This window comes from Podarcis pityusensis, assembly GCF_964106645.2.
Source record: "Podarcis pityusensis genome assembly, chromosome: 8".
NCBI classification, from domain to species: Eukaryota; Metazoa; Chordata; class Lepidosauria; order Squamata; family Lacertidae; genus Podarcis; species Podarcis pityusensis.
The window spans coordinates 72,663,011-72,690,157 of record NC_138033.1 but is presented as its reverse complement, the minus strand read 5'-3'; the positions used below and the strand labels follow the sequence as shown (position 1 = coordinate 72,690,157).

Here is a 27,147-nt window from a genome sequence, read left to right as displayed (position 1 = left end):
AAGTTGAAGAAGCAACAACAAACATCACACACCTTGTAGCAATCTGATCCGATACAAAAAAGTTATAATAAAAACATAACCTTAAAATTACCTATATCTAATTAAGTAATGTTGAATAATCCATCATAATAAAATAGGACGCAGATTAATTAAATATCATCAAATAATAATTAAACGGAAATTCACTCTTAATATTGATAATAAATAATTACTAAACTGTAATCAATAAAAATAACAGCAGGTCACAATGCTTAAAATGCCACAAGTGATAAAACAATTTAAAAACAACTCTAATACAGAGGCAGCCTGGGGATGTTCTCAACTTTAAAGGCTTGTTGGAAGACGGTAGTCAATCAAAAAGTCAACAGAGACAGTGCTGGCACTGGGAGCTGATGGGAGTGGTCTTCCAGCAGCATCAAGAGTGAAACAGGTTTTCCCCAATCCCTGTTTTAAAAGCTGGGTGAGGATACGTCCTGATCTAGGACAGTGTAGCTTCAGGGTCCTTGGCACAGCAGGTTGAAAAAGCATAGGTAATGATGCTGCCTTCTGCTGCCCTGTTTTTAAATCGCTTGAGGTTTTATTTGACTGTTTGTACTTACTATGATTTTGTTGTATTTTTAAAGATGTGGTTAAAATTAGTAGTAGTAGTAGTAGTAAACTGCCACAACAGCCCGAAGAGACTGATTTGAACGGGTGGAATCCCACTATTGCCATGCTCCTCATTCATTGTCCATTTCTCCCTTAGGTCCTTCCACCCTTGAGAAAAAGAGCCTTGATAGGTTTTCCCCTCCTCAATATAATGCATACCATATGTGACTGAACTAACCATGCAATATAGGGAAGGGCTATAACTCGGTGGGGGGAGAGCTTGATCCTCCAGGTCAGGCTGGGAAAAACTCCCTCTCTGAAACCCCGGAGAGCTGCTGCCAGTCGTCTTAGCCAGTACTGAGTTAGATAGGCTAATGGTTTGACTTGGTGTACGGCAGATTCCTTTGCCTTAAGGGTAGGGCTGTAGCTCAGTGGCAGACAGTGCTTTTTTAATAGAAAAATACTCACCATGAAGTTGTTACAGTAAGTGCCACACTTTTAAACAAAAAAAGGTACCGGTACTCTGTACCATTGAGTACCCCCTGAAGAGGGAAAAGGCACTGGTTGTAGAGCAGAAGGCGCCAGGTTGAACCCCTAGTGGCATCTCCAGGTAGAACCAGGAAAGATAACTGCCTGAGACCTTTGGAGATCTGAGTAGACAGTACCAGTGATCTGATTTGGTTACATTCCAACATCAAAAACCTTCGAAAGCGATATGCTGAGCTCGTTTGCTGGGGCAAGCATCGGAAGGGGAGCCTTTGTGTCTCAAAACTCTTACCTTGGCAGAAAGACTCTCCTTGGCTTAACCGTTTGTGCCGGTGTCCTCTTGCATTCAGTAACCAAACTGCATTAAATCCTAGAAGAGCAGAAAGCGGTGGGGTGGACAGGGAGGCAGAACAAAGCCCTGCTGCTTTGAGCGGCGGTTACAGAATGGCTTGCTTTTTGGCTGCTAGTCAAAGCGGCTATGGTTACTTAGCAGGCGAGCTGGATGTGCAGGTGAATTTGTATCCCTCGGAAATGTTATTTGCTTCCCACTGATGCCCTAGCAATGGCATGTGATTATGTGCGGTGGAAGCAGGCCGTTTCCCAAGCGTGAACTATCTGTTCGGCAGGGAGATTTGCGGAAGGCGGGGGAGTAGTCCTCATGCCAGAGCATCCATTTGAGTTGTGCCCTTGTACGGTGATGCGCAGCAGCTGACAGCACATTGCCAATTTGAAGCTGTAATTAAATTGGCAGGCGACACACAGAGCGCAGGTTAACATGCTGGGCACGGTGCGCTGGGGGGGTGTCCCACACGAGCCCTCGTGGAAGTGTGCAGGAGCTGTGCATGTCAGCATCTCAGCTTTGCATCGGTGTCGCTCTGGCAATAACGAATCTGGGCCGACTTCGGAAGATCAGAAGCTGCCTAAAGCCAAGGCACCGCGAGGAATTTAGTTTCTCTATAAAGACCCTGCTGCCTTGTGGGATATCTTCAGAAGAAGAAAAGGCTCAGGAGCAAGCCCCACACTAATCTGGAGTCCCTAAGACAGTTGCATGGTGCCTTCTATGCCTCCTTCTGCCAACTCCTGCAGCCAAGCTGGTGCCAAACATATTACTCTGCTTTCCTTCGGACCTCATCCGTGAGGCTGAAAGGGAGATCGTGTCATCTGGGCAGCTCAGGATCTCCATATACTCTGCCCAGACTTGTACCCTGGGGTGATCACTTCAGTGCTGCTAACACAGAGGTTTGACTTCACCCCCGGAAGTGCACTCCATTGTCTCTCGAGTCAGACAGGTGCCAACAGGTATAAAGGCTCCAGCCATCCAAACCCAAATAGCAAAACCACTGAGTGGAGCTCCAGCTAGAGACCTCACAAAGAAATAACCAGGCCATCCATTCCTCCTCCCTCCCTCCCTTCCTCCCTCCCTCCCTCCCTCCCTCCCTCCCTCCCCTCCTCCTTCTTCTTCTTTCTCTGGGCACTAAAAGAAGTACGGTTTGGTGAATGAATTATGAAGACGAACTACCCTTCCCAAACCCCTCTTTCCCCCTTCCCTGTCCGCCCCATGCTGCGAACGCACATTGGCTCGAGGAGATGGGGAGAAGGAGATGGCAGGCGCCGTGAATTATTGGTGTCATGTTGTAAATACATCCGCTCCCAGGAAGGCGAAGCTATTAAAATGAGAGAAAGAAGCCCGTAGGGTTGTAGAGCCTGTTTAGAGAGACACAAAGTGTTCATCACCCTCCGCCATGGATTTAATGGGCCCGGCGTGGACTACTCTCCTTTGGCTGCGCTCCGTCCCGAAAGCACTTTCCGACTGATGCTCTTGAATGGCAGTCGGTGAATGCCTCTCGATGCAGAGGAGGAGGAGGGGTGTGGGAAGGGGTGCTATAGTGGATAAAATTAGCTTTGCTGGATCAAGGCAATAGCCTTGTCTAGTTCAGCATTCTGCGCCCAACCATTATTTTCATTATTTATTTGTTTTGAGAATATATATCACACTTTTCACCATCTAGGCCTTAAAGAGGCTTGCAGTGATAAAAATCTACCATGTACAAAATTTGACACATAAATTAAACCTCAAAATTTAGAAGTCTTTAAAATTTTAATCAGAGAAATTGGGGGGGGGGGGACACAACGACGTTAAAATACCAGAGATGATGATGCAGAGACCTTCTGAAATAAAATTATTTTAGCCAGGCACTGAAACTTCCACTATCTTGACATCTAGTGGGAGGGAGTTCCACAGTGTTGGGCCCGTGGCACTGAAGACACAGCTCCTTGTTGACAGGAGTTGTGTTTCTTGTCTATGTGGGGGGGCCACTTCTCCAGATGATTTTGGCGACTGGATTGGGGCATACAGGGTTAGGCAGTTTAGGGTGAACTAGAGCCTGATAATTACTTTATTTATTAAATTTCTATCCTGTCCTTCCTCTGTAAAGGAGCTGAGGGTGTCAAGCAGCAAAGCAGTAAAAGAGCACAATTAAAAATAGAAGAAATAAAACATGAAGAATGTGTAAAAACATTTCAACACTTGTAAGAGCATCTAAACACACTTTAAAAGCCATCACATATCCTAATAATGTAAAGGTTTTCCAAAACGGGGTATTTCAGGGATGCTTTCAGATATTCCTCCTGATGGTTAATAATGTGGGAGGGAGACAAACCTCACTGGGTGGGGGGTAGGGGAGGCATTCCTCCACAAACAGGGAACTTCCACCTACTTCCCCTGCCCAAAGGAGGCTCCAAGCTGTGGTTTGAGTGACTCGCCCCAAGTGGCAATTGCACAGAGAGCTCAAGGTTCCTGGTTTTAGCCTCAGTGTGGCTCCTGACATCTCAGCAGGAAGGACTATGAAGGGCTTCCCATTCAGACTATAACTTTTCACCGGGGTGGTGACACTCTTGACCCATAACAGTAACACATGGGCCTGGTTCCTGAAGCAGACCTCTGGCTCTCGCTAGGCTTACTAGTGACTTACGGCTCAGCCCCGACAACGTGAAGAGAAGACACCTGCTTTGGAATGCATGGCAGACAAACCATAGCTTGCCAGTTCGTGTCCATGATGGTTTGGGGGATGGGGTATTTCTCTGTTCTACATATTGCATTCACAGCACCAATTGTCAATATAACCAGTGTATGCTTGAATGAAGGCCCTGCTAATGAGTCTGGCCATTGTGATTAATGCATTGGTAACCTCAAGATTTGATTATTGCAGTGCAATCTATGTGGGGCTACCCTTGGGCATGGTCTGGAGCAGGCATCCCCCAAAATTGCCCCTCCAGCTGTTTTGGGACTACAACTCCCATCATCCCTAGCTAACAGGACCAGTGGTCAGGAATGATGGGAACTGTAGTCCCAAAACAGCTAGAGGGCCAAGTTTGGGGGTGCCTGGTCTGGAGACTCCAGCTAGTGCAAAATTCTGTGGCTAGATGGTTGATGGGGACAGACCATTGCCAGTACATAACTCCCATGCTCAAAAACATGCATTGGCTGCCCGTATGCTACCTGGCCAGCTTCAAGGTTTTTGGATTAATTTACAAGGCCCTTAACAATTTGGGTCCAGGATACCTCAGGGACCACCTAATCCTTTATAACCCTGCCTGATCACTGTGGTATTGTGGGAATCACAGCTAGTCGTACCCCATGTCTCAGATGAATGGCTTATATCCACCTTAGTCTCAGTGTTGCCCTTGTAGAACTCAGCAGGGAGGAAAAGGATGGGGACAAACCTAGAATTAGTTGATTCCACCTATCATTGGCATTGACTCTGGCTCCAACCACTGTTTGGGCTGCCTGTCTCCTGCCCCATCAGTCCCAGTGAACACCAGCCATCTAAGAATCATAGAATTGTAGAGTTGGAAGGGACCACCAGGGTCATCTAGTCCAACACCCTTGGACCCATTACCCTGAGATTAAGAGTCTCACGCTCTATCGACGAAGCTATCCCATGGCTAGTGTTGGGTGAGGCTCAAATCAAGCCAAGCTATCCCTCCTCCACAAACTAAAATGACTCCCTTTAATCTGAGCCATCCCAACCCAAACTGATATTTGTCTTTGAAGTAAGCATCAAAAATCCAAGACTTGTGTTTTCCCACTAGGAAATATGGCATTTTTATTCATGACCCATAGGCACTTGCCCTGCCCCCACCCCCTTGGTCACTTTTGCAGCTCCCAATCAAGTTAGGAGGGTGAGTGTGTGGGGGGAAGATTTGCAAGGTGGGCCAGACAGATTGCAGGGACCTGCTTTAATGACAGAACCACATGAGAGAGGACCCCGTGAGTACCAGCAAATTGCAAAGCTCCACATTTCTCTAGTAGATCTGGAAGGTCCCTTTCACAGCTGCTGATTTGCAGTTGTGCTTTCCTCTTGATACAAGCTTGTGGCTTAATACAGCTTTATAAGTGTGCCCGACCTGGCACTCCCTCCTGCCTCCCCTGTTTAGAAGCTTACAACAGCACACGGAGCTTGCATGACATTTTGTGGCTCTGGCTCTTGGCTTTGACAGATTTAATGACTGGTTGTCACCCCTCTGTCTCTGAGCGCCCCTCTCTTCCCCTTCCTTGGGGGTCAGCCTCCCTCTGTGCCGGCTGCACTGAACTGAGCTGAAGAGGGGGGTAGGGGTGGGGGTGGGAGATTGTAGCAGGATTTTACGACTGCCCTGACACTTCATTAAGACGAAGAAGAAAAAGAGACGCTTGCCTGGCTCTCCCATTACCATATTCCATCCCCAGCCAAGACAGTGCTCAGGGTCAGCTGGAGGCTTTGTGGGTACTGAACTGCCCTCTGCTGGTTTTATTGCTGAAACACTAAGCTGAAGTGACCACAACTCAGGTAGAGCACCTGAGAAGGTCCCAGGTTCATTCCCTGGCACCCCGGTTTAAAAAGATCTCAGTTAGCAGGTGATGAGAAGGATCTTGGGGGAATCTTCTACCAGTCAGTCATATGGGCAATTTGCAGTGCCATCTACGTAGGTGTTTCATAGGACGTTCCCTCACATAACCTGAGACTGACCTGTACAGTTTGGATGACCACCACGCTTCCTTCCTTAACCAGTGAGTTCCCTCTCCTTTATTTTTAGACCATTGTGGGAAATGTCAGTTTGGTGCCATCTGCGAGGCAGAGACGGGGAGGTGCATTTGCCCCACTGAGTGCGTCCCCTCTGCTCAGCCGGTCTGCGGCACAGACGGAAACACCTATGGAAACGAGTGCGAACTCCACGTGCGGGCCTGCACCCAGCAGACCAACATCGAGGTGGCGGCACAAGGCAACTGCAGTGAGTCCCTGCCTCTCTTTGCTCTAGTTCTCATTGAGGTGATCAGCCTACCCCGGGTTGCAGCACTTGAGACTGCAGGCATGGTCTCACGTAATGGAACGCTCCTGCCTTCACAAAAGCCACTGGAAGTTAAAACGCACCGAAAGCATGTGTGTCAAGGAAAAGGATTTGCACACAGCCTTCTCCCTGCAGTGCTACTTTTCTATGTGCAGATGTATATTTTGGGGGGTTATTTTTGGTATGGAGGAGTTTTCCATTCAATGAGCCTACTCTTGCATTCTAGGAACCTAGGAAGCTGCCCTTATACTGAATAAGACTGTAAAAGTCCCTTTGTCATTGAAGCAGTATACAAATGAATAATAAAATTAAAAATAGTGTTATAACAACAACAACAACAATAATAATAGTAATCGGTATTGTCCTTGCTAACTGGCAATGGTCCTCCAGAGTTTGGGGCAAGGGACATCCCCAGCCCTATGGGGGGATGCTGGGGATTGAACCTGAGACCTTCTGCATGCAAATCAGATGCTCTGCCACCGATCTGTGTCCCTTCCTCTAAAGTGGCAAGAGCCACTGAGATCCCGCCAGTGAGAACACGACACTCCTCTAAACTAGTTCCTTAAGGGGCAGCGCTGGGTTTATGCGTCCTCAGGAAGAGAGGAACCTCATTTGGGTTTCCCAGATAAAGCGAACAGCGAACTCTCAGCGCTGCCGCCTGGTGATTGGGTACTTGAATATCTACCTCGTCAGCACGAGATAACAAGCAGCTTGATTTCTCAAGGACTTTTGCCTCGCAGAGTTTGCAGGCTGGAAAAAACTCAAGGCAAAGATTTCTTCAGAGATAGTTAAGAGATTTATAAGGGGATCTCTACGTGTAATTGGATTGTTTATGTTTTTTAAAAGTTGCTTTATGGTTTTAATTGCCTTTTGCAAACAGCCTCGGGCGGACAGGCGGGGGGGGGGTGTGTCCTCCCTAGCATCATCAGCATGCCAGAACAATGTTGTTGCTTGTTGTTTGTTTTTTGCAAGGGAAGCAGAAAGCCCCCGATTCAGTCCCTGGCATCTCCCAGACAGGGCTGGGAACACCCCCTGTCTGGAAACCTGGGAAATTGTTGGCAGTCAATGTGGACAATACCAGGTTAGATGGACTAGTGGTCTGACTTTGTATAAAGCAGCTACCCATGTTCCCATGTTTTTAAGCCCAGGACGAGCATCAGCAGTGGGCATTTGAATTACAGCAATTACCCAGTGCTGAAGCCAGGCCTGGGGCAGAGGGGGCCAGCACCCACCAAGTAGGAGGTGGTGCAACTCTTCCAGATTAATGTTCGCCTTTCAGGTACCCCTTTTAAACTTTCTGAGGATGTGGTGATAAGACTGTTGGATGTACCTAAACAAGCTCTAAGGATGCCATAGATGGCAGTGGATTTAACCTCTAAGCAGCTGGGCCAAAGAGAATCCTTTTTCTACTTCCCCACTAGTCCAAAGCACAAAGCTTAGTGGTAGAGCATCTGTTTCGCATTCGTCTGCAGAAGGTTTGGGTTCGAAACCTGCCATCTCCGTGTTATGTTATGTTCAAGGCTGCAAATGACCCCAGACTTTGGGGAGATATTGCCCATCAGTGGAAACAAGACTAATCTAGATGGGCCAGTGGTCTGACACAGTATAACTCAGCTAGCTTCCTGTATTCCCATGTTTGCCCCACAGGCTAATGATTCTCTTGGTATCTAATGCAGCTGCTTTTCTTCCTCTTCTCCCCCCCCCCCCGGCTTTTCCCACCTCTAGAAACCTGTGGGACTACGACGTGCTCCTTTGGGGCCATATGTGTGGGTGGGCAGTGCATCTGCCCACGCTGCGAGAAGCAGCCTTTGGCCCGAGTGTGCGGGAGCAATGGTGTGACCTACGACAATGCATGCGAGCTGCGGGTGGCGGCTTGTCAGCAGAAAAAGGACATTGAGATATCAAGGACGGGCCCTTGCGAGGATGGTAAGTCTTCTCTCCCTCCTCCCAGCAGCAGGATGGTAAGCAGGAGCGGAGAACTGGATCTGGCTGGCATGGCAGATCCTACACCCATGGACCAACTTTGACATGTGATCAGGGCCCACCCACCTCTCCAAATTCAATGGGGCTTATTGTAACTGCTATATCAGTAGTGATAGTAGGGTCCTTTGAAGTCCCTTTACATTGGCACCTTTATGCAGCTGATCCCAGTAGGGCTTGCTATCAGTGCCGATAAGCTGATTGGCACTGACAGCAAGCGCTTCTTGCAAAGGAACAACCAGGAGCTCACTTCAAGCTCCTGCATCTTCCTTTGTAACCACATCCTTTCCTGCTCGGCACCTGACATCACATATGTCATCAGGTGCGGGGCAGGTGGGCATGGTTTGGGAGAAATGACATAATGGACCAAATTGAGATGCGTTCCAGGCCTCATTTGACCAACAAGCCAGAGGTTCCCCACCTCAAAGTAAAACATTTTCCAGTAGATCCATTTTCCTTTCATTTCTGTAAAGCACAGCCCCAGAACTTGTTTAATACTGAAACAAAAATTCAGAAAAATTACTGAATTTTCAAAACTTGAGCTTTGGAATCTAAATTTGACCTTGAAATTCAAAATTCTTCTCTTTTGATCTGCTGAATGAATGAATGAATGAATGAAACTAAATCCTTACTAAATTCATGAGACAAGTCATCTTGGTCAAATATTGATACTATCCCATGCAGGCTGTTACATGTTCCCCCGCCCCACAACAAAACTTGCTGATCATAAACTCCAAATTTTGCCTTGCCAGTTTAGCATTTGTAGCAAAAGACCGAGCCCTGTGTGAATAGAATCAAACTTGCTGATAGATTCCAGCTCCTTGGTTTCCTCCCTTTGAAAGTCTTTTGCTGAAAAAACGATGGCTTTACGGTCAGCAGCAAAGGTGTCCCTGAGGAATTCAAAATGTTCCCCCATCTGTTTTTAGAAACTTGGCATATATATTTTTTGGCGTCAGGTTTTTGCCTGTTTATTCTTACACACACACAGTGTGGCCTGTGGAGGAGGTTCTGACCTTCCCTTTGTGCCCACCCCCTCACTTCCTCCCTAGTTGCACCTGAGCCCTATTGTAGACCAGGTGTGCTCTCCTCCTGTTGCCTAGCAACCCCTTGCACACCTCTGAGTTTGGGGTGCGTGTGCTCGCGTGTGCACTCTGTGAGGGTGTGCGCGTGTGGAAGCTGCTTTGCTTCTCTGTTCATTAAGCTTCCCTGCCTCCCGGTTCTGTCACAAGCTGCTCTTCCACCCGCCCCCCCTTTCCCTCCCATAACCCTCCTTCTCATTGTCTTTTTATCTGCCAATAATGAAAGGTGACGGCACGTAATAGGCCTCGGCAAAGAGGTTTATCAGTGCTTTAATTTCACACTTCAAAGAGTGGAGGGAGGTGGGTGGAGAAAGCACCCGGCTGCTCTTCTCTCCCCTTCTCTTTCTCGTTCCTCTCTCACTTTCCTATCACCGTGGGAGGAAGTTAGGACAAAAAGAGGACAAGGCAGGGCCCTTACTGGCCAAGCCTTGGCTCCAGAATGGCACTGCCGAGCTCTGAAGCCTGTCTCTTAAAAGCATGTGAAGTAGGGAGAAAGGAGAGACTTTGAGTGCAGAAGGCAGGGATAAGGAACCTCAGACCCCCATACCATATATGTCCCCACTCCAGGGCTCTCTGTCTTGCCCTCATATTAATAATAATAATATAAAATAATAATAATAATTTATTATTTATACCCCACCCATCTGGCTGGGTCTCCCCAGCCACCCTGGGCGGCTTCCAACAAAGTATTAAAATACAGTGATCTGTTAAACATCCCCAAACACACACTCCCTGCTTGAATGTTTTTGCCTGCTAGAATGTGTCCTTCAACTCTGAGAATGCTTTTTGCTTGCCTGGATGGAGGCTGGAGAAGGGTGTTTGGGTGTGGGTGTGTGGAAAGAAGCCTACACAGAGGTAAAATTGCATATCATTTTATATAAATTAAATAATTTCTTTTTGTTGTTGCTGCTTGGTTGTATTCAGTGTTAGCCCTACGCGGAGTAGAATCACTGATGATAATAGATACGCCTCACTAGGGCTCATTAATTCCCATGGGCCTACTCTGAGTAGGACTAGCACCGGATTCAACCTATAGTTATCAATCCGCTCCACACTCACTTTTGCTTCTGGACACACACACACACACACCCCACTGGTTTATTGCCCTGAAAGTTGCCTAGAAGGAAATGTCATCCTTGGGCTGAAAAAGTTTCCCCCACCCATTGACAGAACGAGTGTATCTCTCTGAGTGCTGGGGGTTAATGGGGAAGCCCAGCAAATAAATAAATCTGAGATTTGAGATGCCAGAGTCCATGGGTAGGCAAACTAAGGCCCAATCACCTTCTAAATCCGGCCCACAGATGGTCCAGGAATCGTCGTGTTTTTACATGCGCAGAATGTGTCCTTTTATTTAAAAGGCATCTCTGGGTTATTTGTGGACTTGCCTGGTGTTTTTACATGAGTAGAATGTGTCCTTTTATTTAAAATGCATCTCTGGGTTATTTGTGGGGCATAGGAATTCGTTCATTCCCCCCCCCCCCCCAAAAAAAAGAATAGTCCGGCCCCCCACAAGGTCTGAGGGACTGTGGACCGGCCTCCTGCTGAAAAAGTTTGCTGACCCCTGTGCCAGACCTTGCAGATCCAAAAATGTCATTACTAGAAATGTTTGAATCCAGGCGGACTGGACCCTACAGTTTCCTGGAAAGAGAGGTTGATTGTCAAACCACTCTGGGAATTATAGCTCTGGGAGGGGGGAAAGGGGTCTCTTAACAACTCTCAGCACTCCTTAACAGACTATAGTTCCCAGGATTCTTTGGGGGAAGCCACAACTGTTTAAAGTGGTATGATGCTGCTTTAAGGTGCAGGTGGGGCCCAAGTCTGTGACGTTGGTTTCAGCATCTCAACATCCCAGAGATAAGTCTTTAACTTTGTGTCTCTCCATGCCAGTGAAAAGAATCTGCTCTCTCTGGGAGTCTTGCCTCTTGTTCCAAAGCCGCCTCTACCATTCTGCGCATGCGATTTAGCCAGGGCGGGACTTCACCAACAGTTGGGCAAAGGCTGAGGAAGGGAGCAGGCAGCAGAAGATGGCATTTAATCAAAGAGTCCTCCTCATGGAATTCCAAGTTGCTGTCCCTCTGGGAGAAGCACTTGAATAATTCTCTGTGTTAACGCCAACTTCCTGCCTTTGATCGCTCAATAAAAAGAAAAAAAGGAAGAGGGGGGAAAGTATGAAGAGGGGCACTTTGAAAATTTTTTAAATAAATAAATAGCATTTCATTCGGCACAAATTAAGAGTAATGCAGGTAAGGCTGAGGAAACCAGTTGGAACTCAGCTCTGTGTGACCTCTTATTAGGGAGCTGCTCCATCACGCTGGGCAAGTTTGGAATTTGATACTGGAATAGCTCTGTGTGGGGATGTGGTTGCAGTTAATAAATAAAGCAATTCATCCATTTCTCTGTGCCTAGGGAAATGTAAAAGTTAAATTCTGCAACCAGTGTCAATGAGAATGGTTGAGCGTGGATTCCAAATCCATAGCCAGAAAGTCTGCGGAAGGATATAAGGAATCGCGGCAGAGCAACCAAATCATACATGGATGATGGCCTAGCCTAGTAATTAAACCCAAATTCCCTCCAGGTGTTGTTGGACTCCCAACTCCCATCTGTTCCAGCCAGCATGGCCTAGAACAGGCATCCCCAAACTCGGCCCTCCAGCTGTTTTGGGACTACAACTCCCATCATTCCTAGCTAACAGGACCAGTGGTCAGGGGTGATGGGAGTTGTAGTCCCAAAACATCTGGAGGGCCGAGTTTGGGGATACCTGGCCTAGGATAAAGGGGTGGGTGGGAGTTATAGTCCGCGAAAGTTACAAGTAGTTTGACTAACTTGGCAGACGGCAAGTGAAAAGCTTCACCCTTCCTGCTGTAGCCTCCTGCATTTCCAGTGCTATTTTTCTAAAAAAAGAAGTTCTGGAAACTCACCATGAACACCTCTCTCGTTCTCTTAGAATAGCAGTGGCACCAACCTGAAAGATGCCGGAACTGAGTTCCTGTGAGTTCCCCTTTAAAAAAAGCCCTGTGTCCTTCTATGCTGGCTGTGGAGGATGGGGGGGCTCAATGTGCCTTGACTAGCTCACTTGGATGCTTGACTAGCTCACTTCTCCAGTAGCCTACTGCATGCAGTTCCTTGTCACGTATGGCTACCAGGCTAGTGTTTGAATGCAAGGCAATTTTATGATTTTTAAATGTATTTTTTATTGAGTTTAAATATGGTAACAGTGTTGAGAAAACAAATGGCCAATTACACAGAGTTTGCAATATATCAGTCTCGTTGATGTTCGAAGCAGTATTTATTGGGACAATTCTGTTCCTCTAAGTACTGTTTTCTATAGAGCCCTATGTACGGGGAGGGTGGGTAATATGTGCCTTTCGACAATGACACACATTCAGTAAATTTGTAACAAACCATATGCCATTTATCTGTCATCGATACATACCTTTGTGCACTGACCTGGTAGGTGAGGTTTTCCATTAAAACAATTTGCCATTGTTCTTGATATCGGAATCCTAGGAGATTAAGATGAGAAGTCTTCCAGTGTTTTGCAATTACTAGTCTAGCAGCAGCTGCTGTTAGCATAATTATTAAATCCTTTAAGTGTGTATTCTTCATTGAACCTTCAAAGCTCATTAATAATAATTATTTATTATTTTATTAATTTTCATGAAATTTATATACAAGTTTATTTTTTTATTAAAAAACCCTCAAAGCAGTTTGCAGAAAGCATAAAACAATATTATTAGTAAAAAAAATAATTAAAACATTCAGAAAATTAAAACCAGAGATAAAGTAAACACTGATAATTGGGCAGGGTTATTTTTTTAAAAAGTGTTATTAGCTGGCACTGAAAATAGTGCAGTGAAGGCACTGCCAGATGCCATTAGGCAGAGAAACCCAAAGTGCAGGTTCCACCACACTAAAAGATTGATTATAATAATGCTTTAGTCAGGTTTGGCTGTACATTTTGACCAGTAATCTTGCTGATTTCATTGAAAACTTCTAACCAAAATGTTTGTTTGCAAGACTACCACTAGTGGTAAAAAATGTCCAACTTTTCACCACAATTTCATAGCCCCATATTTTCCAAAGGTATTCAGCTTGGTTAGGAAGCTGCCTTGTACCAGGTCTAACCTGTAATCCATCTAGACCAGGGGTCAGCAAACTTTTTCAGCAGAGGGCTGGTCCACTGTCCCTCAGACCATGTGGTGGGCTGGACTATATTGGGGGGGGGGGAATGAACGAATTCCTATGCCCCACAAATAACCCAGGGATGCATTTTAAATAAAAGGACACATTCTACTCATGTAAAAACAGGCTGATTCACGGGCCAGATTTAGAAGGTGCTGGGCCAGATCCGGCCCCCGGGCCTTAGTTTGCCTACCCATGATCATTCTAGACCAGTCTTATCAACTCTTGAGTGGCAGTAGCTCTCCAGGGTTCCAGGCAGAAAGAGACCTTTTTGCATCTGACACCTGCCACTTGATGCTTGAACTGAGCCCTTCTGCATGCAGAACAGGTGAGCTGTTACTGAGATAATACCACTCCCATCCCCGGGCCAATTAATCATTTGAGCCTGCCTTGTACCAGCCCATTGACCAATTTATTCCAGAATTGTATACCCTGGATGTTGGTGGTTCTCCAGCATCTCAGGCAGAGATAAGTCTTTCCATTATCTGCTGCCTGTACCTTTTAGCTAGGTTTGAACTTGGGACCTCCTGCATGCCTCTTCCCCTGCAAATTCAGCGTAACTTGCTCTGCGGATCATGAGGAGGAGCAAAGAACTACGCAGAGCATGAGATGCTGCCTTGGATAAGCAAGATCACTTGCTTATCCAACCCAGTGACCTCTTGCTCTGACTGGTAGCAGGTCTCCAAGGTTCTAGCCAAGCCCAGACCTACCAACATGCTTTGTGCTGAGTCTGATCATTGGTCCACCTAGCTCAGCATTGTCTGCACTGACTGGCATCAGCTCTTCAAGGTTTCAGTAATGGAATCTCTGTCAGTGAGCTACAGTTCCTTTCTTCCCTATATAGAGATGCCTCCTCCCTGAAGGTTCAATTAACTGGCTAAGGATGCTTGAGTTCTAAAATATAATTAATAATAAAATGAGCAATAGTGTATTATAGCTATAAGACTTGATTATAGTTTTAAATGAGCACTGGAATTTGAGCACCAAATTCCACATGTTTCTTTATTTTTTTAGATTACTATAATATCCTAAGCTGGGTTTCAGCAGCACAACAAAACAGAACAATTAACAAGTGTAAAATAAGAAAAGTAGTGGGGGGGGGGGAACCAGTTCCATTTGGGAAAGCAGTGGGAAAACAATTCCACATATAAAAACAATACAAACGTTTAAAAACAATTCCACCCACAACAACAGCTACAGAACAATGATGCATGACTCAAACCTGCGCCGCCAGTACCTAACCACTAAGTTAATTGATTTACCAACGGAAACAAATGCAATTAATCTGCTGAGATTGCTCCAGTGCTTAAATATAATAAGAATAAGACTATAAGTTCACTGAGTGCTAAATTCCACACACGTGTGGTGGGATCACATAAATGAGGACAACACAGTCCTGATTAAGGCAGCGTTTATGTAGGGAACTGTATTTTTTTACTCTGCTTTTCTTTCCTTGGGCAGAATGTGGCTCAGGAGGATCTGGCTCTGGGGACTCCAACGAGTGTGACCGGGACAGCTGCCGACAATACGGCGGCTCGTGGGATGAGGATGTGGAAGATGACCGCTGTGTGTGTGACTATACCTGTGGAGCTGTGCCAAGGAACCCAGTAGGTGTTGAGAGCCCGTGCTGTCCTTAAGCCTAGCTAATCACCCATGGCAGGGTTTTTGCAAACAACTCAGTGTATTATTGCAGCATTTGGGGCTACTTAGTTTGTAGAAAAGGCAAGTGAAAAGGTAACATGGTAGAATCATGGAAGAAGCTGAAGGTGGCAAGAGACAAGGGCTGGGGTGTGAAAGGGCACATTTGCAGCAGATTGATTTTCTTTTATTGCATATGTGAATACAGCGGACAGTGATGGTCTTACAGCAGCTTAGAACATTTTCAAGTTGGTTCGATTACATACCGTATTTTTCGCTCTATAGGACGTACTTTTCCCCCTCCAAAAACTAAGGGGAAATGTGTGTGCGTCCTATGGAGCAAATGCAGGCTCCTTGGCTTCAGCGATAGCAACGCGAAGCCTCCAAAGCGCAGAGGGAGTGCTCCCTCCACGCCCCGGAGGCTTCGCATTGCTTTCACTGAAGCTTGGAGAGCGCACCGACCCCTCTCACTCTCCAGGCTTCAGCGAAAGCAACGCGAAGCCTTCGGAGCGCAGCGCGAGTTCCCACTGCGCTCCGCAGACTTCAGGTTCCTTTCACTGAAGCCAGGAGAGCAAGACTCTCCTGGCTTCAGCAGAGAGGGAGAGCTGCGCAGTGCCCCTTCAGCCAAGCAGGAGGAGAAATGGAAGGGGCTCCAATTCTCCTGCCGCTTCTCTGAAGGGGCGCTGAGCAGAGAGGGGGAGAATTTTTTTCCCCTTGTTCTCCCCCTCTAAAACAAGGTGCATCCTATGGTCCGGTGCGTCCTATAGAACGAAAAATACGGTACTTTTTTCTCTCTTCCATTTTATTGGAAGATCGGCTGTTTTCCTTCTACCTGTAATATGTGTTGTGTTTATTTGTACTGAGTTGTACCTTTGTTCGGAGGGTTGGGCGCGTTTGGTGCCTTGTATTTCTTTAGGAATGGTCAAGCGGTATGGATTACATTAGAAATAAAAATGGTTTGTTTTTTTTTAAAATGATCAGGTGTGGGCGCAAGCCTAAGCATAAAGTGATGCTTCCTTCCAAGGCACACCCTCTGCCCTTGGTACGGTAATTTCTAAGCCTGTCTTGGGTGTACAACAGAAGGAGATGGAGTTACCTCCTCTTTCTCTTCCCTGCAGGTATGTGGCTCTGATGGTGTGACCTACGCTAATGAGTGCGAACTCAAAAAGACACGCTGCGAAAAGCGACAGGATATCTATGTGACGGGTCAGGGCGGCTGCCGAGGTAAACCTCTCATGGGGGTCTGGCAAAGCTTTCAGTCAACCCACATCCCTTTGTCCTGTGCTGGCATCTCATCCTCTTGTTTACTCCCCGCCCACCTCCCTAGATCAGGGATGGGAAACCCATGGCCCTCCATGAGTTGTTGGACTCCCAACTCCTATCATTTCTAACCTGTGTATTTTTGTTTTTTGTTTTCTCCATAGGAACCACAATCCTACCTCCTCCACTCCTCCACTGCAGCCAGACCGTTTATGGATGCTGCCCAGACAATGTGACCTTGGCTCTTGGTGTTGGCTCTGCAGGCTGCCCCAGTGAGTTAAATATGTACTTCATTTTCTTCTTTTGTCTTGTGACAGTGGGGATGTTAAACACCGATGCCATAGGGCTTCCCCGAGCTGAAGAAATAGCTTTCTAAGGCCAGGGAGTGATCACAGGCAGTCATACCTAGAGCTGGATCTGAAGTTGTTGTTGTTGTTTAGTCGTTTAGTCATGTCCGACTCTTCGTGACCCCATGGACCAGAGCACGCCAGGCCTCCCGCAGTTTGGTCAAACTCATGCTGGTAGCTTCGAGAACACTGTCCCACCATCTTGTCCTCTGTCGTCCCCTTCTCCTTGTGCCTTCAATCTTTCCCAACATCAGGGTCTTTTCCAGGGAGTCTTCTCTTCTCATGAGGTGGCCAAAGTCTTGGAGCCTCAGCTTCAGGATCTGTCCTTCCAGTGAGCACTCAGGGCTGATTTCCTTAAGAATGGATAGGTTTGATCTTCTTGCAGTCCATGGGACTCTCAAGAGTCTCCTCCAACACCACAATTCAAAAGCAGCACCTCTAATGCAGAAGGAGCTGATTGCAGGAGGCAGAAGATCTTGCTTGGAGCTCAGGCAAAAGCAGGAAACTAGATCCTGATATTTACATCAAGCCTGTCCAGTCCAGAGATCTGCCAATCCCGGGGGGTGATGCTGAGCACAACCTGCTCGCCTCTTGTGCCTGAAGATGGCAGGCACAGAGGGAGAACTCTGGATTTGTAGTCCCATTCTGAGCACATTCCTGCAGGCGCTCATTGTCTGAGTTTGCCATTAGAGGGGGTGATGTGTGCATTCATTGCCTTGGCCCCCTCCCTTTCCTATAACCTCAGAATGTGCCCAGTGTTTTAAACTGCGTGCATCCCAATTGCAGGGCCCCCTTCCTCTTCGCTGCAGCCGGCCACATCCGCGAAGGTTTTATTAATATTTTATAAAATAATTAGCCGGAAACGGCTCTTTAACCTAACGAGATGAGAAAGCATTAGCAACATTTTTAACAGCTGAGGCTGACAGCCAGCTGGTTCACGGGTATCCATTAGGGCATCGGCTGGTCTGTGGCCATCATAGGCGAGCGTGCCGAGATGAGGCAGTCTTGATTGGGGATGTAGAATCATTTCATGCGCCATATAATTTAATAAGAGGAAGCGTTCTGAAAGCAGCTTTAATCGCTCGGGAGCTCCTGGGCTGTGGAGTCACAGAGGTCACCAGTAAGGGTGGGCAGCGGGGAGGGGCTGGCTGGCTTCTCTCATGGTGCCACACTGACTGCTTATGCAATGTAGCCACTAAGAGACTGAGCCATGATTTGGGCCTCATCTCTGCTATTAAGGTTCAGAAAAGGGCGAGCAGAATGATCTGCGGGGTGGAGCAACTCCTCTACAAAGAAAGGTTATGACATTTGGAGCTGCTTCTCCTATTTTTGGTTTAGAGCAAAGATCTGTATGAGAAGACATGAAGATAGAGATGTGCAGAATTCTGCATGGCATGGAGAAAGTGGATAGAGAAAAGGTTTTCCCTCTTTGCATCTCCAGGAGATGCAAAGAGGTTCGGGGAACGTTTTTTACAAGTCCACCACATATGAAAGGAGTATTGGCAAATGATCCATAATGAATGGAAGAAAATGTTTAAAAGTACTTCCCCCCCAAAACCAGAGTCCTTTCTGTTGGGTTCAGGCTGAAATTCCCTGGTGTCAAAAAAGAAAAGAAAAAGGTTATTTATGTATGCCACTACTGCGGCCCATGTTTTGTTAGCCCAAAAATGGAAAATGAGCGAGGTCCCAACCAAAGAAGAGTGGCAACTTAAGTTGACAGAATATACACAGCTTGCAGACTTAACATATAGAATAAGAGAACAAGAAGAACATACTTTTAGAGAAGATTGGAAAACGTTTATTGAATATATTAGAAATAACTGTGTACAGCTGAAAACGCTGGCAGCATTAAGATAAATTCAACAGTGTAAATAAGTTACGATGGATGTAATAATGGAATACTGAATGGTATAGTTTCTGTAAAATATACAGGGATTTATGATATGTAAAATGAACCATGGAAAGAGAAGAAAGGAAGTCATCAATATCTTAAGGATGTAAAAATGAGTACTTTAAATTGTAAAACAGAAAAATATATATATATATATATATATATATATATATATATATATATATATATATATTAGAGAGAAAAGGTTTCCCCCCTCTCTCATAGAATGCTAGAACTCAAGGAATGAAGCAGAACATTGGAAGATTTCAGGAGAGACCAAAGAAAGTCCTTTCCCCTTTGGAATTCGCTGCCACAAGTGGCAGTGATGGCCACAAACTTGGATGGCTTTAAAAGAGGATTATATAAATTCATGGAGGACAAGGCTGTCAGTAGCTGCTAACCATGATGGCTTCATTCTACCTCCCCTGTCAGAAGCAATGTGCTTCTGAATGCCAGTCGCTTGGAATTGCAAGGGAGGAGAGAGGACTCTTGCTCTCAAGTCCTGCTTGCAGGTCTCCCTTAATGGGTATCTAGTTGGCCATTGCGAGAAAAGGACCAGGCGGGCCGCTGGCCTGATCCAGCTAGCTCTCCTTATGTTCTGATGCACCAGATGGGTTCCAGCAATGCATTATCTTGCACCGCTCCATACCATGCCACCCACCTTAATGTGCAATATTGGGATAATAAGGCAGACCTACTGTCACGGTCCGGTCTATGGGCGATTGAAGTCCTGGCTGAGAACGTCGGGACTGGGGGCAAGATGGCAGGGTGGGAGCAGGAGCAAGAGTCCAGAAGCCAGGGGTCTGAGGGTCAGGAAGCCAAGGTCTGAGGATCAGGAAGCAAGAAGCCAAATGCAGCAAGGCAGGAAACGTGTTGCTGTGGCAAAGAGCTGAAGGGAAATGCTGACCTTATAGCCCTTCCCGGCTCTTGCCACCAGGTGCAGTGAGTTACCCAGCGGCCTCACCTGTGTGGCTGCGCCTTGTCTCTCCAGAACAAACTTCGGAAGGCCCCAGTCCTGCGAAGCCCTACTGGTCACAGGGCCTGGCTCCTGCACACACTCCTGACACCTACCTTATACGGCATGTCTCTGTGAGAGTTGCAAAGCTAGGTGTCTGTGAAGCAGCCATTTAAAAACTTGTTGGCTCTAAGAAGCCTTCACCATAACCTGCCACAAAAAGTGCAGGGTTATGGCAGAGGCATTGTGGGGAGTGTTCCAGGCTGCAGACTCAATTGACATCAGACTTGAGCCAGGATTGTCAAGCCTCACTTTTCACCCTGCATGAACTAGAACGTGCCCAGAACATAATAAGGATTAGCAACGTGGCTTAGGAGATGATTGGCAGTAGGAGGGTGAGAGTGCTTTTTCAAGGAAGCTTTTCTGCTGTAATTGATCACTTAATTGAGGAACATCCACAGAATCCCAGGCGTCTGCAGGACACCGTTCGAAAGCAATTGCTATTGATCAGGGATAGCCAGTGCAATGCCCTCTGCTTGTTGCTTGACTCTGACTTCCATCTGCCCCAGTCGGCATGACCAGAGGTCAAGTATGATGGGAGCTATAGCTCCAGCAACACCTGGAGGTCAACAAGCTGGCTGCCCCTGCTCTATTTCATCATTTTTATTAATTATTACTGTTTTTTTAGGTGACGATGGTCCTTGTGATGGCCAGTGTGTGGTGCTACATGCCATCAGGCCTGTGCATTTCTTCTGTGTCCCCGTGGTTTGCATATTACACGGAAAGGCCATAGCTTAGTGGTTAGAGCATCTGCTTCTTGTGCAGAAGGTCCTAGGTTCAATCCTTGGCATCTCCAGGTAGGGCTGGGAGAGGACCCAGTCTGAAACCCTGCAGAGCTGCTGCCAGTTAGTGTAGACAGTACTGAGCTAGATTGCCCAAAAATCTGACACAGCATAAGGCCTAACCATACGAGTATCCATAGGTCTATGGTACAGCACCTGCTTTGGGTGCAGAAAGTCCCACATTCAGACACCATCATCTCCAGGTAGGGCTGAGAATGATTCCTTTTCTTAAAACCCTAGACAGCCACTGCCAGTCAGTGTAGACACTACTGAGCTAGATGGGCCAATAGTCTGATTCAGTATAAGACATCTTCCTATTTTCCTGTTTGCAGAAACTAGCATAGGGCTTCCCCACCTTGAGATCTTCTGCCTTCATGGAAGGTGGGATGGAGTGTGGGGAAAGGGGCAGTGACAGTCCTCTAGGCTTGGAATTCCCACAGCTGTGAAGGTGAGCTTAAAAACTTCCAGGTGTTGTGTTGTGAGATCTTAGAGCCCTAGAAAGGACAAGAGGAAAAGCAATGATCATCAGGTTCAGAGCAACCCAGTTTTCAGTCACTCATACCTATTGCTCATGGCGTTAGGCATCACTTCCCCGTTTGTCAAGCCAGCTCCATTTGCGCCCCCTTCCTAAAGTTTATCTGCTGTGTCTTGAATCAAACCTCTCTTTAACTTGTGTCTCGCTCATGCCCTTGCGTCCACAGCAGGGGGTATAAATCAAGATGTAATCACCGGCCTGAAAACTGTGCTGCAGGACTCAGATTTATTCCCTGCGGCCAGCTTCTGCAATAATTTCCCCCCCTCTAGTGTTTTCCTGCAATGGAAGGAAAACATTCAGCGTCACATAAGCCACTTTGGTTTGTCCAAGAATCTCTTTCTGGCCTGCCTCAAGAGTGAGCAGCTTCAAGGGGAATGGATTATCTGCCTATATCTGCCCAGGAACCAATGTACTTGTACCTGCTCCCATAGAGGAACAGACAGAGGGTTGGACCGTGGGTGCATCCACATTTGATTCCCAGCAGCTGGGAATTTGCATGCAGACAGCAAGGAGCAGATGGACCTTGGCTGGGAAGTTTTGCATGCCAATAAGCCGATGAAATCTGAGAACAATCTCTTTTTGACATTGTGCGAGAGAGCAGCTCCACATAGCGGGGCAGAAAGTAAACAAGGATGGAAGAGGGAAAGCCCTACAAAATCGTACAGCTTGAAAAGTAGAGTTCCTTAAAAACCATGTACTGTTTTGTTTCAATTGCTAGTATTTCTCAAGAAACAATTTCACAGGAGAAATATGGAATGTGATAGTGGGCATAGAACACAGCTTTCTGAGAATCGCAGGTTGTTATTATTAGCTTCTTTGTCCTTCTCCTCCTCCTGTTCCTCCTCCACCAGTTTTCAGTGCTTATCGCGGCAAAGAAAGTGTTGGGAGGCAACTCAGTGTTGCCTTAGCTCAATGATACAGCATCTCCTTTGCATACAGAAAGTCCAAGATTCAATCTCCAGCACCTCCAATAGAAGGATCAGGCAGTATGTGATGGGAAAGACTCCTTGTCTGAAATGCTGGGGTTCCCCTGCCAGTCATTGTAGACAATCCTGAGCTAGATGGACCAGTGCTCTCACTCAGAATCAGGCAGATTTCATTATTATTGTTGTTGTTGTTGTTGTTGTTGTTGTTATTATTATTATTCTACCCCACCCATCTGGCTGAGCTTCCAGCTAGAGAAGAGACTGAATAAAGCACAACGGCATACCTCCATTGCTCTCCAACCCCCCATTATAAATTATAAAAAGCAAATAAAAGTAGGATGCTGTATAAAATAAGACAATCACACAATCCTGCATAATTTAGATAGGTCACGGAAACTGGTTCATTTTTTAAAAATATGAAAGAAGGCTCAGATTCTTAGGAACCAGAATCCTGTGGCTTTTCTGTGCCCTTTGTTGATTTGCAAGCATATACAAAACATTTCCACAGCTACCACTGTTCTTTCCCACCTCCATTTCTTTCTTCTCAATCACTATGTTTGAGGGCTTCCAAAGGTTGGCATGATATACTAGCTATTTATTATTTGTGATCTGCACAAAGCCCTCTCTTCCTCTAAAGGGCTCAGGAGAGAGGCAAAGCTTACTTTCACATGTGCCAGGGTTTCGAGGAAACAGCAGGGTCTTTTCCAAGCCATTTGAGAGAGTTTCTGCTGTTTTCTGAGCTTCACTTCAGCTTCTGCAGAACTTGGGGGACGGGATCTGTGTGCTGCTTAAGTGTTTTGCTTTGGGTGCTTGTCCTTGGCAAGTAGATTTGTAGAATACAAGGCAGTGGCTACTAGCTGAGATGGCTATGTTGTATCTCCAGGCAGCGTTTCTCTGAATGCCAGGTGCTGGGAATCATAAGTGGGGAGATCTCATTTGACGTCAGATCCTGACTTGAGGCTTCCCAGAAGCATCTTGCTGGCCACTGTGAGAACAGGATGCTGGACCAGCCACAATGGCTATGCCACGCCTCCACAGTCGGAGGCAGCAAGGCCTGTGAATACCAATTGCTGGAAGCTTCAGGAGGAGAGAGTGCTCTTGTGCTTGGGTCCTGCTTGTGGGTTTCCCACAGGCATCCAGCTGGCCACTGAGAAACTGGACGTTCTTATAACTAGATGGGCTATTGCTCTGACCCAGCAGGGCCCCTTTTATGTTATTAAACATATCTGACCTCCTACCCGTCTTTTGCAGGTACCTGCCACTGTAACCCCTACGGTTCCTATGGAGGCAGTTGTGACCCTGCCACGGGGCAGTGCTCCTGCAAACCTGGCGTGGGGGGCCTGAAGTGCGACCGCTGTGAGCCGGGCTTCTGGAACTTCCGTGGCATTGTCACCGACAGCAAGAGTGGCTGTACCCGTGAGTATTGCAGTCTCAACCACGAAGGGGAAATTTTTGCCAGGAGATCCTGGAGGTTTGCATGACTCCTGCCCAGCATCAGCAAAGCTGTTTGGTGGCAGAGTGAATGTTGACGTTGCATTTTGATCGCATGCTCTTGGGAAGGTGCAGTAGATCAATAGTAAATCAGGCCCTTTGCATGCAGAAGATCCCAGGTTCATTTGTTTTCCAGCACCTCCATATAAAAAAAAGGGTCTGATGGTAAATCATAGAATTTTAGAGTTGGAAGGTACCCCAAGGGTCGTTTAGTCCAATTTTAGGAATCACAGCTGAAGAATCCCTGACAGATGACTATTTTTAAAACAGTGAAAGAGAGTCCACCACCTTTTGAGGGGGTCCGTTCGACTGTCAAGCAGCTCTTACTGTCAGAAAGTTATTCCTAACGATTCACAGAATCATAGAATTGTAGCATTAGAAGAGACCCTGAGGGTCATCTTGGCCAATCCACTGAAATGCAGAAATCTCTTTTCATGTAATTTGAATTCATTAGTTTGGGTCCTGCCGTGTGGAGTAGCAGAAAACAAGCTTGCTCTATTTTCCATGTGGCAGGCCATTAGGTGCTTTAAAATACGAAGCTAATTGGATCCATGAGACTTGATATAAGGCAGTTTCACATATCCAATTGTCTTTTGCATGCAGAAGGTTATCTCCCTGTTGGGCTGGGGAAGACCTGCCTAAGACCTTAGAACAGCCGCCTCCAACCTGGTGCCCTCCGGATGTTTTGGATTACTGCTGCCATCAGCAGACTCCCATGCTCTTGGTCTGAGGTCTGCTCATTTTCAGACTGTTTTGGCCTTGGCAGTCATACAAGGAGCAAACCCTCCTTGGAAGCTGACAGACTCCATGCCCGCGCCCTGCAAGACCAAATCTGTGAGCAATAACAACGTCCAGGTCTGGAGGTCAGGTCACATCCACTGTATGTGGCATGAAGTTGTTTTTCAAAGAGTTGCAGCACGGAGCCAGATTTACAAAAGGTCTGCCTTAGGTTCAACTTGTGTGTTAATTTGAAACAGATGAGCCTGTGCTTGTAAGATGTGGAGCAGGCCTTGCGGCAAGGGAAATCGCAAAGCCCTGTCAACAGGCTGGAGGAAGCTGATCTGACCAATTCCGTCTTGTTAGTTCATGGGAGTTGAAAACTCCAGATGTTAAGTGGAAGCTTTCCCCCTCCAATCCCCTTCTAATAATAATGTTCTGCAAAAACATACCTTTCCTTTCCTCCAGATGGTAGAGAAATTTGTTCTGATGCCTTCCAGATGCTGGCCATGGGAGAAACCCGACACTCTCTTTTCCAGATGTTAGTAATAACCATTTTGGGTTTCACTTAGCCAGATGTTAGTAGTAGTCCCCATGAGAAATGTATTCTTGCTCTCCTCCAGATGTTAGCAGAAGCCCCAAATTTAATCCCGCCTGTTGTCTCCAGCTGTAGAAATGAATATTTTGCCAGCTGACTGAATAGGAATCAACCTACATTTTGTTCCTAGCTTGAAGGTGTTAGGTTTTCCTGCAGACTTCAACCTTCCACTTCATAAGCTTTTAGTTCTTATTCCTGAGGTGACACATGGCTGAAGGCTCAGTAAAATTGATGAACCATCCACCATGCTACATTTACATTTATTAATGTGAAACAACAACAAATATCTTTCAGAGTATCTACTTCCAGTGCAACTTGCAGTGATACGAAATTAAAAACAATAAAACAAAAAGAACAGATTCACACATACAAATAACTATATCAATGTTTTATTTAATTTTATTTCTTACATTTATATCCTTGTCTTTACTCTAAGGAGCTAAAGGAAGCTTATGTGGTTCTTGCCCCCTTCCTCTCCACTTTATCCTAACAACCTCCCTGTGAGATAGCTTAGGTTAAGTGATATGATGGCTGTCCCAAAGCCATCCAGTGAGCTTCATGGGTGAGGGGGGATTCAAATTGCTACAACTTTCCAGTCTGACACACTAAACACTATATAAGCACAACAGCATAGTAAAACCCAAGTTAAGTAGTGCCTTAAAAAGAAGAGGGGGAATTAAAAAGGCTCCACCTAGTGGTTATGAAAGGAGGTACCAGGTAAGCTTTCTTGACCGGGTACCACAACTTAAAAGGTCGCCACTTGCCTAACTCTGGTCATCATAGGTCACTAGGTGAGTGGGGTGCAGAAGAGGCAGACAGCATTCTACCCCTCCTCTGGCAGCCCTCTGCATTCCTTTGCTAGGTGCAGAGGAGAAGGGTGTTCTACCTCCTCCGCTCAGCAGCAAGCAGTGCTCTGTCCTATCCTTGTCCACTGTACAAGCCCACAGTGCAAAACAGCAAGGTAGGCAGGCTGCTTCAGCACCAAGGAGAGCTCCTAGTAAGCAATGCAACTTGTGCTCCAACACGGAAGTGAACTGAGGATTTATTGGCTTCCAGTTCTATGGGCACTAGTGCTGCGGCCTTGGGTTCAGAGGGCTCCTGGTCTGCATATTCCGTTTCAGGGCTAAGAACCCAGTCTAGCTCCTTAGCACCTAACTCTGAATCCTGGTTGTTGCTGGACTCTGGAGCCAATGACATGTACTGTTCATTCTTAGGAGTAAAAAAAATGCAGGCTAGTAACTTTTGGTTGGGTTAATTTAGACTCCAGGCCAATAGGCCGGTAGTTTGCTGGTGGAATGCTGTTTTCCTTCTGCTCGCCCCTAGCTAAAAACCCAGCTCTCTGTCCCCTGCACTGCATACCAGTGTTCCCTGCACTGCACACCCTGCACTGCACACCAGTGTCTTCCATTTTCCACCCCTCCTTTGACACCCCAGATGGCCCCTTATATTTCTGTTGAGAAATTGGGGCAAGGGATACAGCCCAATCTTGATCACTTTCCCCAGATCTGTATTGAGGCTATTCCTCTGTGCAAATAAGGAAGTGAACTGCGATAGGGCAAGTGGTGGTGGTGGTGGGGGTTAGGGGAGAGAGAGAGAGAAGTGGAGGCAGGGGAAGGCTGTGTTAATTTCAAGCTCCATTGGAGACAAAAGCAAAGGAATCGATAAGGTTGTGAACGGGGAGAGGGCGGAATTATCATGGGAAGAAGAGTTATTTGGAAAGGATAGCAAACAACAAAGAAGTGTGTGTGTGTGTGTGTGTGTGTGTGTGAGAGAGAGAGAGAGAGAGAGAGAGAGAGAAATTATTATAGTGATACCATCCCCCTCTTCCTTTCTCTCTTGGGCGATGGATCCGAATTGTTCTGAAGCAGTCGTTCCTCAAATGGAGATGGCTTTATCCATCCCAGCGATTAAAAACAACAAGCCCTTCCTCAGAGTTCAGCACTGAACTGGGAGTTGAGACTCTTGGGTTCCATCCTGGGTGCTGAGAACAAGTGTTACCTCATTAAAGTTATAAAAGCCCACGCTCACAGTAGGCTTAAGAGCTAATAAGATCACGCTGGGAATTGGGATGTGTGCATCTAATGGCATCACTCATTAACCACTGGAACTGACGACTGGAAGGGGATTGATGAATCCTCCACCATCCCAAACCCAGCTGTCCCTTCTCAAAAGGAACCCGCTGTCTGCAAAATGAACCAGAGAGTTTTGTTTTCCATTGAGAGTTTTCAGACAATAAGTGGTTTTGTCTTATAACTTTATGCCCCTCTCCCTCCCATTCCCTTCTTAAACGCTCAACAGAGAGCTGGG

The 27,147-nt window shown here is 46.5% G+C and overlaps 1 protein-coding gene across 4 annotated transcripts in view; it reads left to right on the top strand.

Annotated features, from left to right (window-relative positions):
* The window catches only part of AGRN (agrin), a 244,839-nt gene that overhangs the window by 172,401 nt on the left and 45,291 nt on the right, over positions 1-27,147 (top strand). For all 4 annotated transcript variants that reach the window (XM_081015949.1, XM_081015950.1, XM_081015951.1 and 1 more), the window contains 6 exons: positions 6,148-6,342; positions 8,125-8,325; positions 15,102-15,247; positions 16,397-16,502; positions 16,703-16,810; positions 23,286-23,450. In XM_081015949.1, coding sequence (XP_080872075.1) covers positions 6,148-6,342; positions 8,125-8,325; positions 15,102-15,247; positions 16,397-16,502; positions 16,703-16,810; positions 23,286-23,450 — 921 coding nt within the window. The remainder of the gene's footprint in view (positions 1-6,147; positions 6,343-8,124; positions 8,326-15,101; positions 15,248-16,396; positions 16,503-16,702; positions 16,811-23,285; positions 23,451-27,147) is intronic.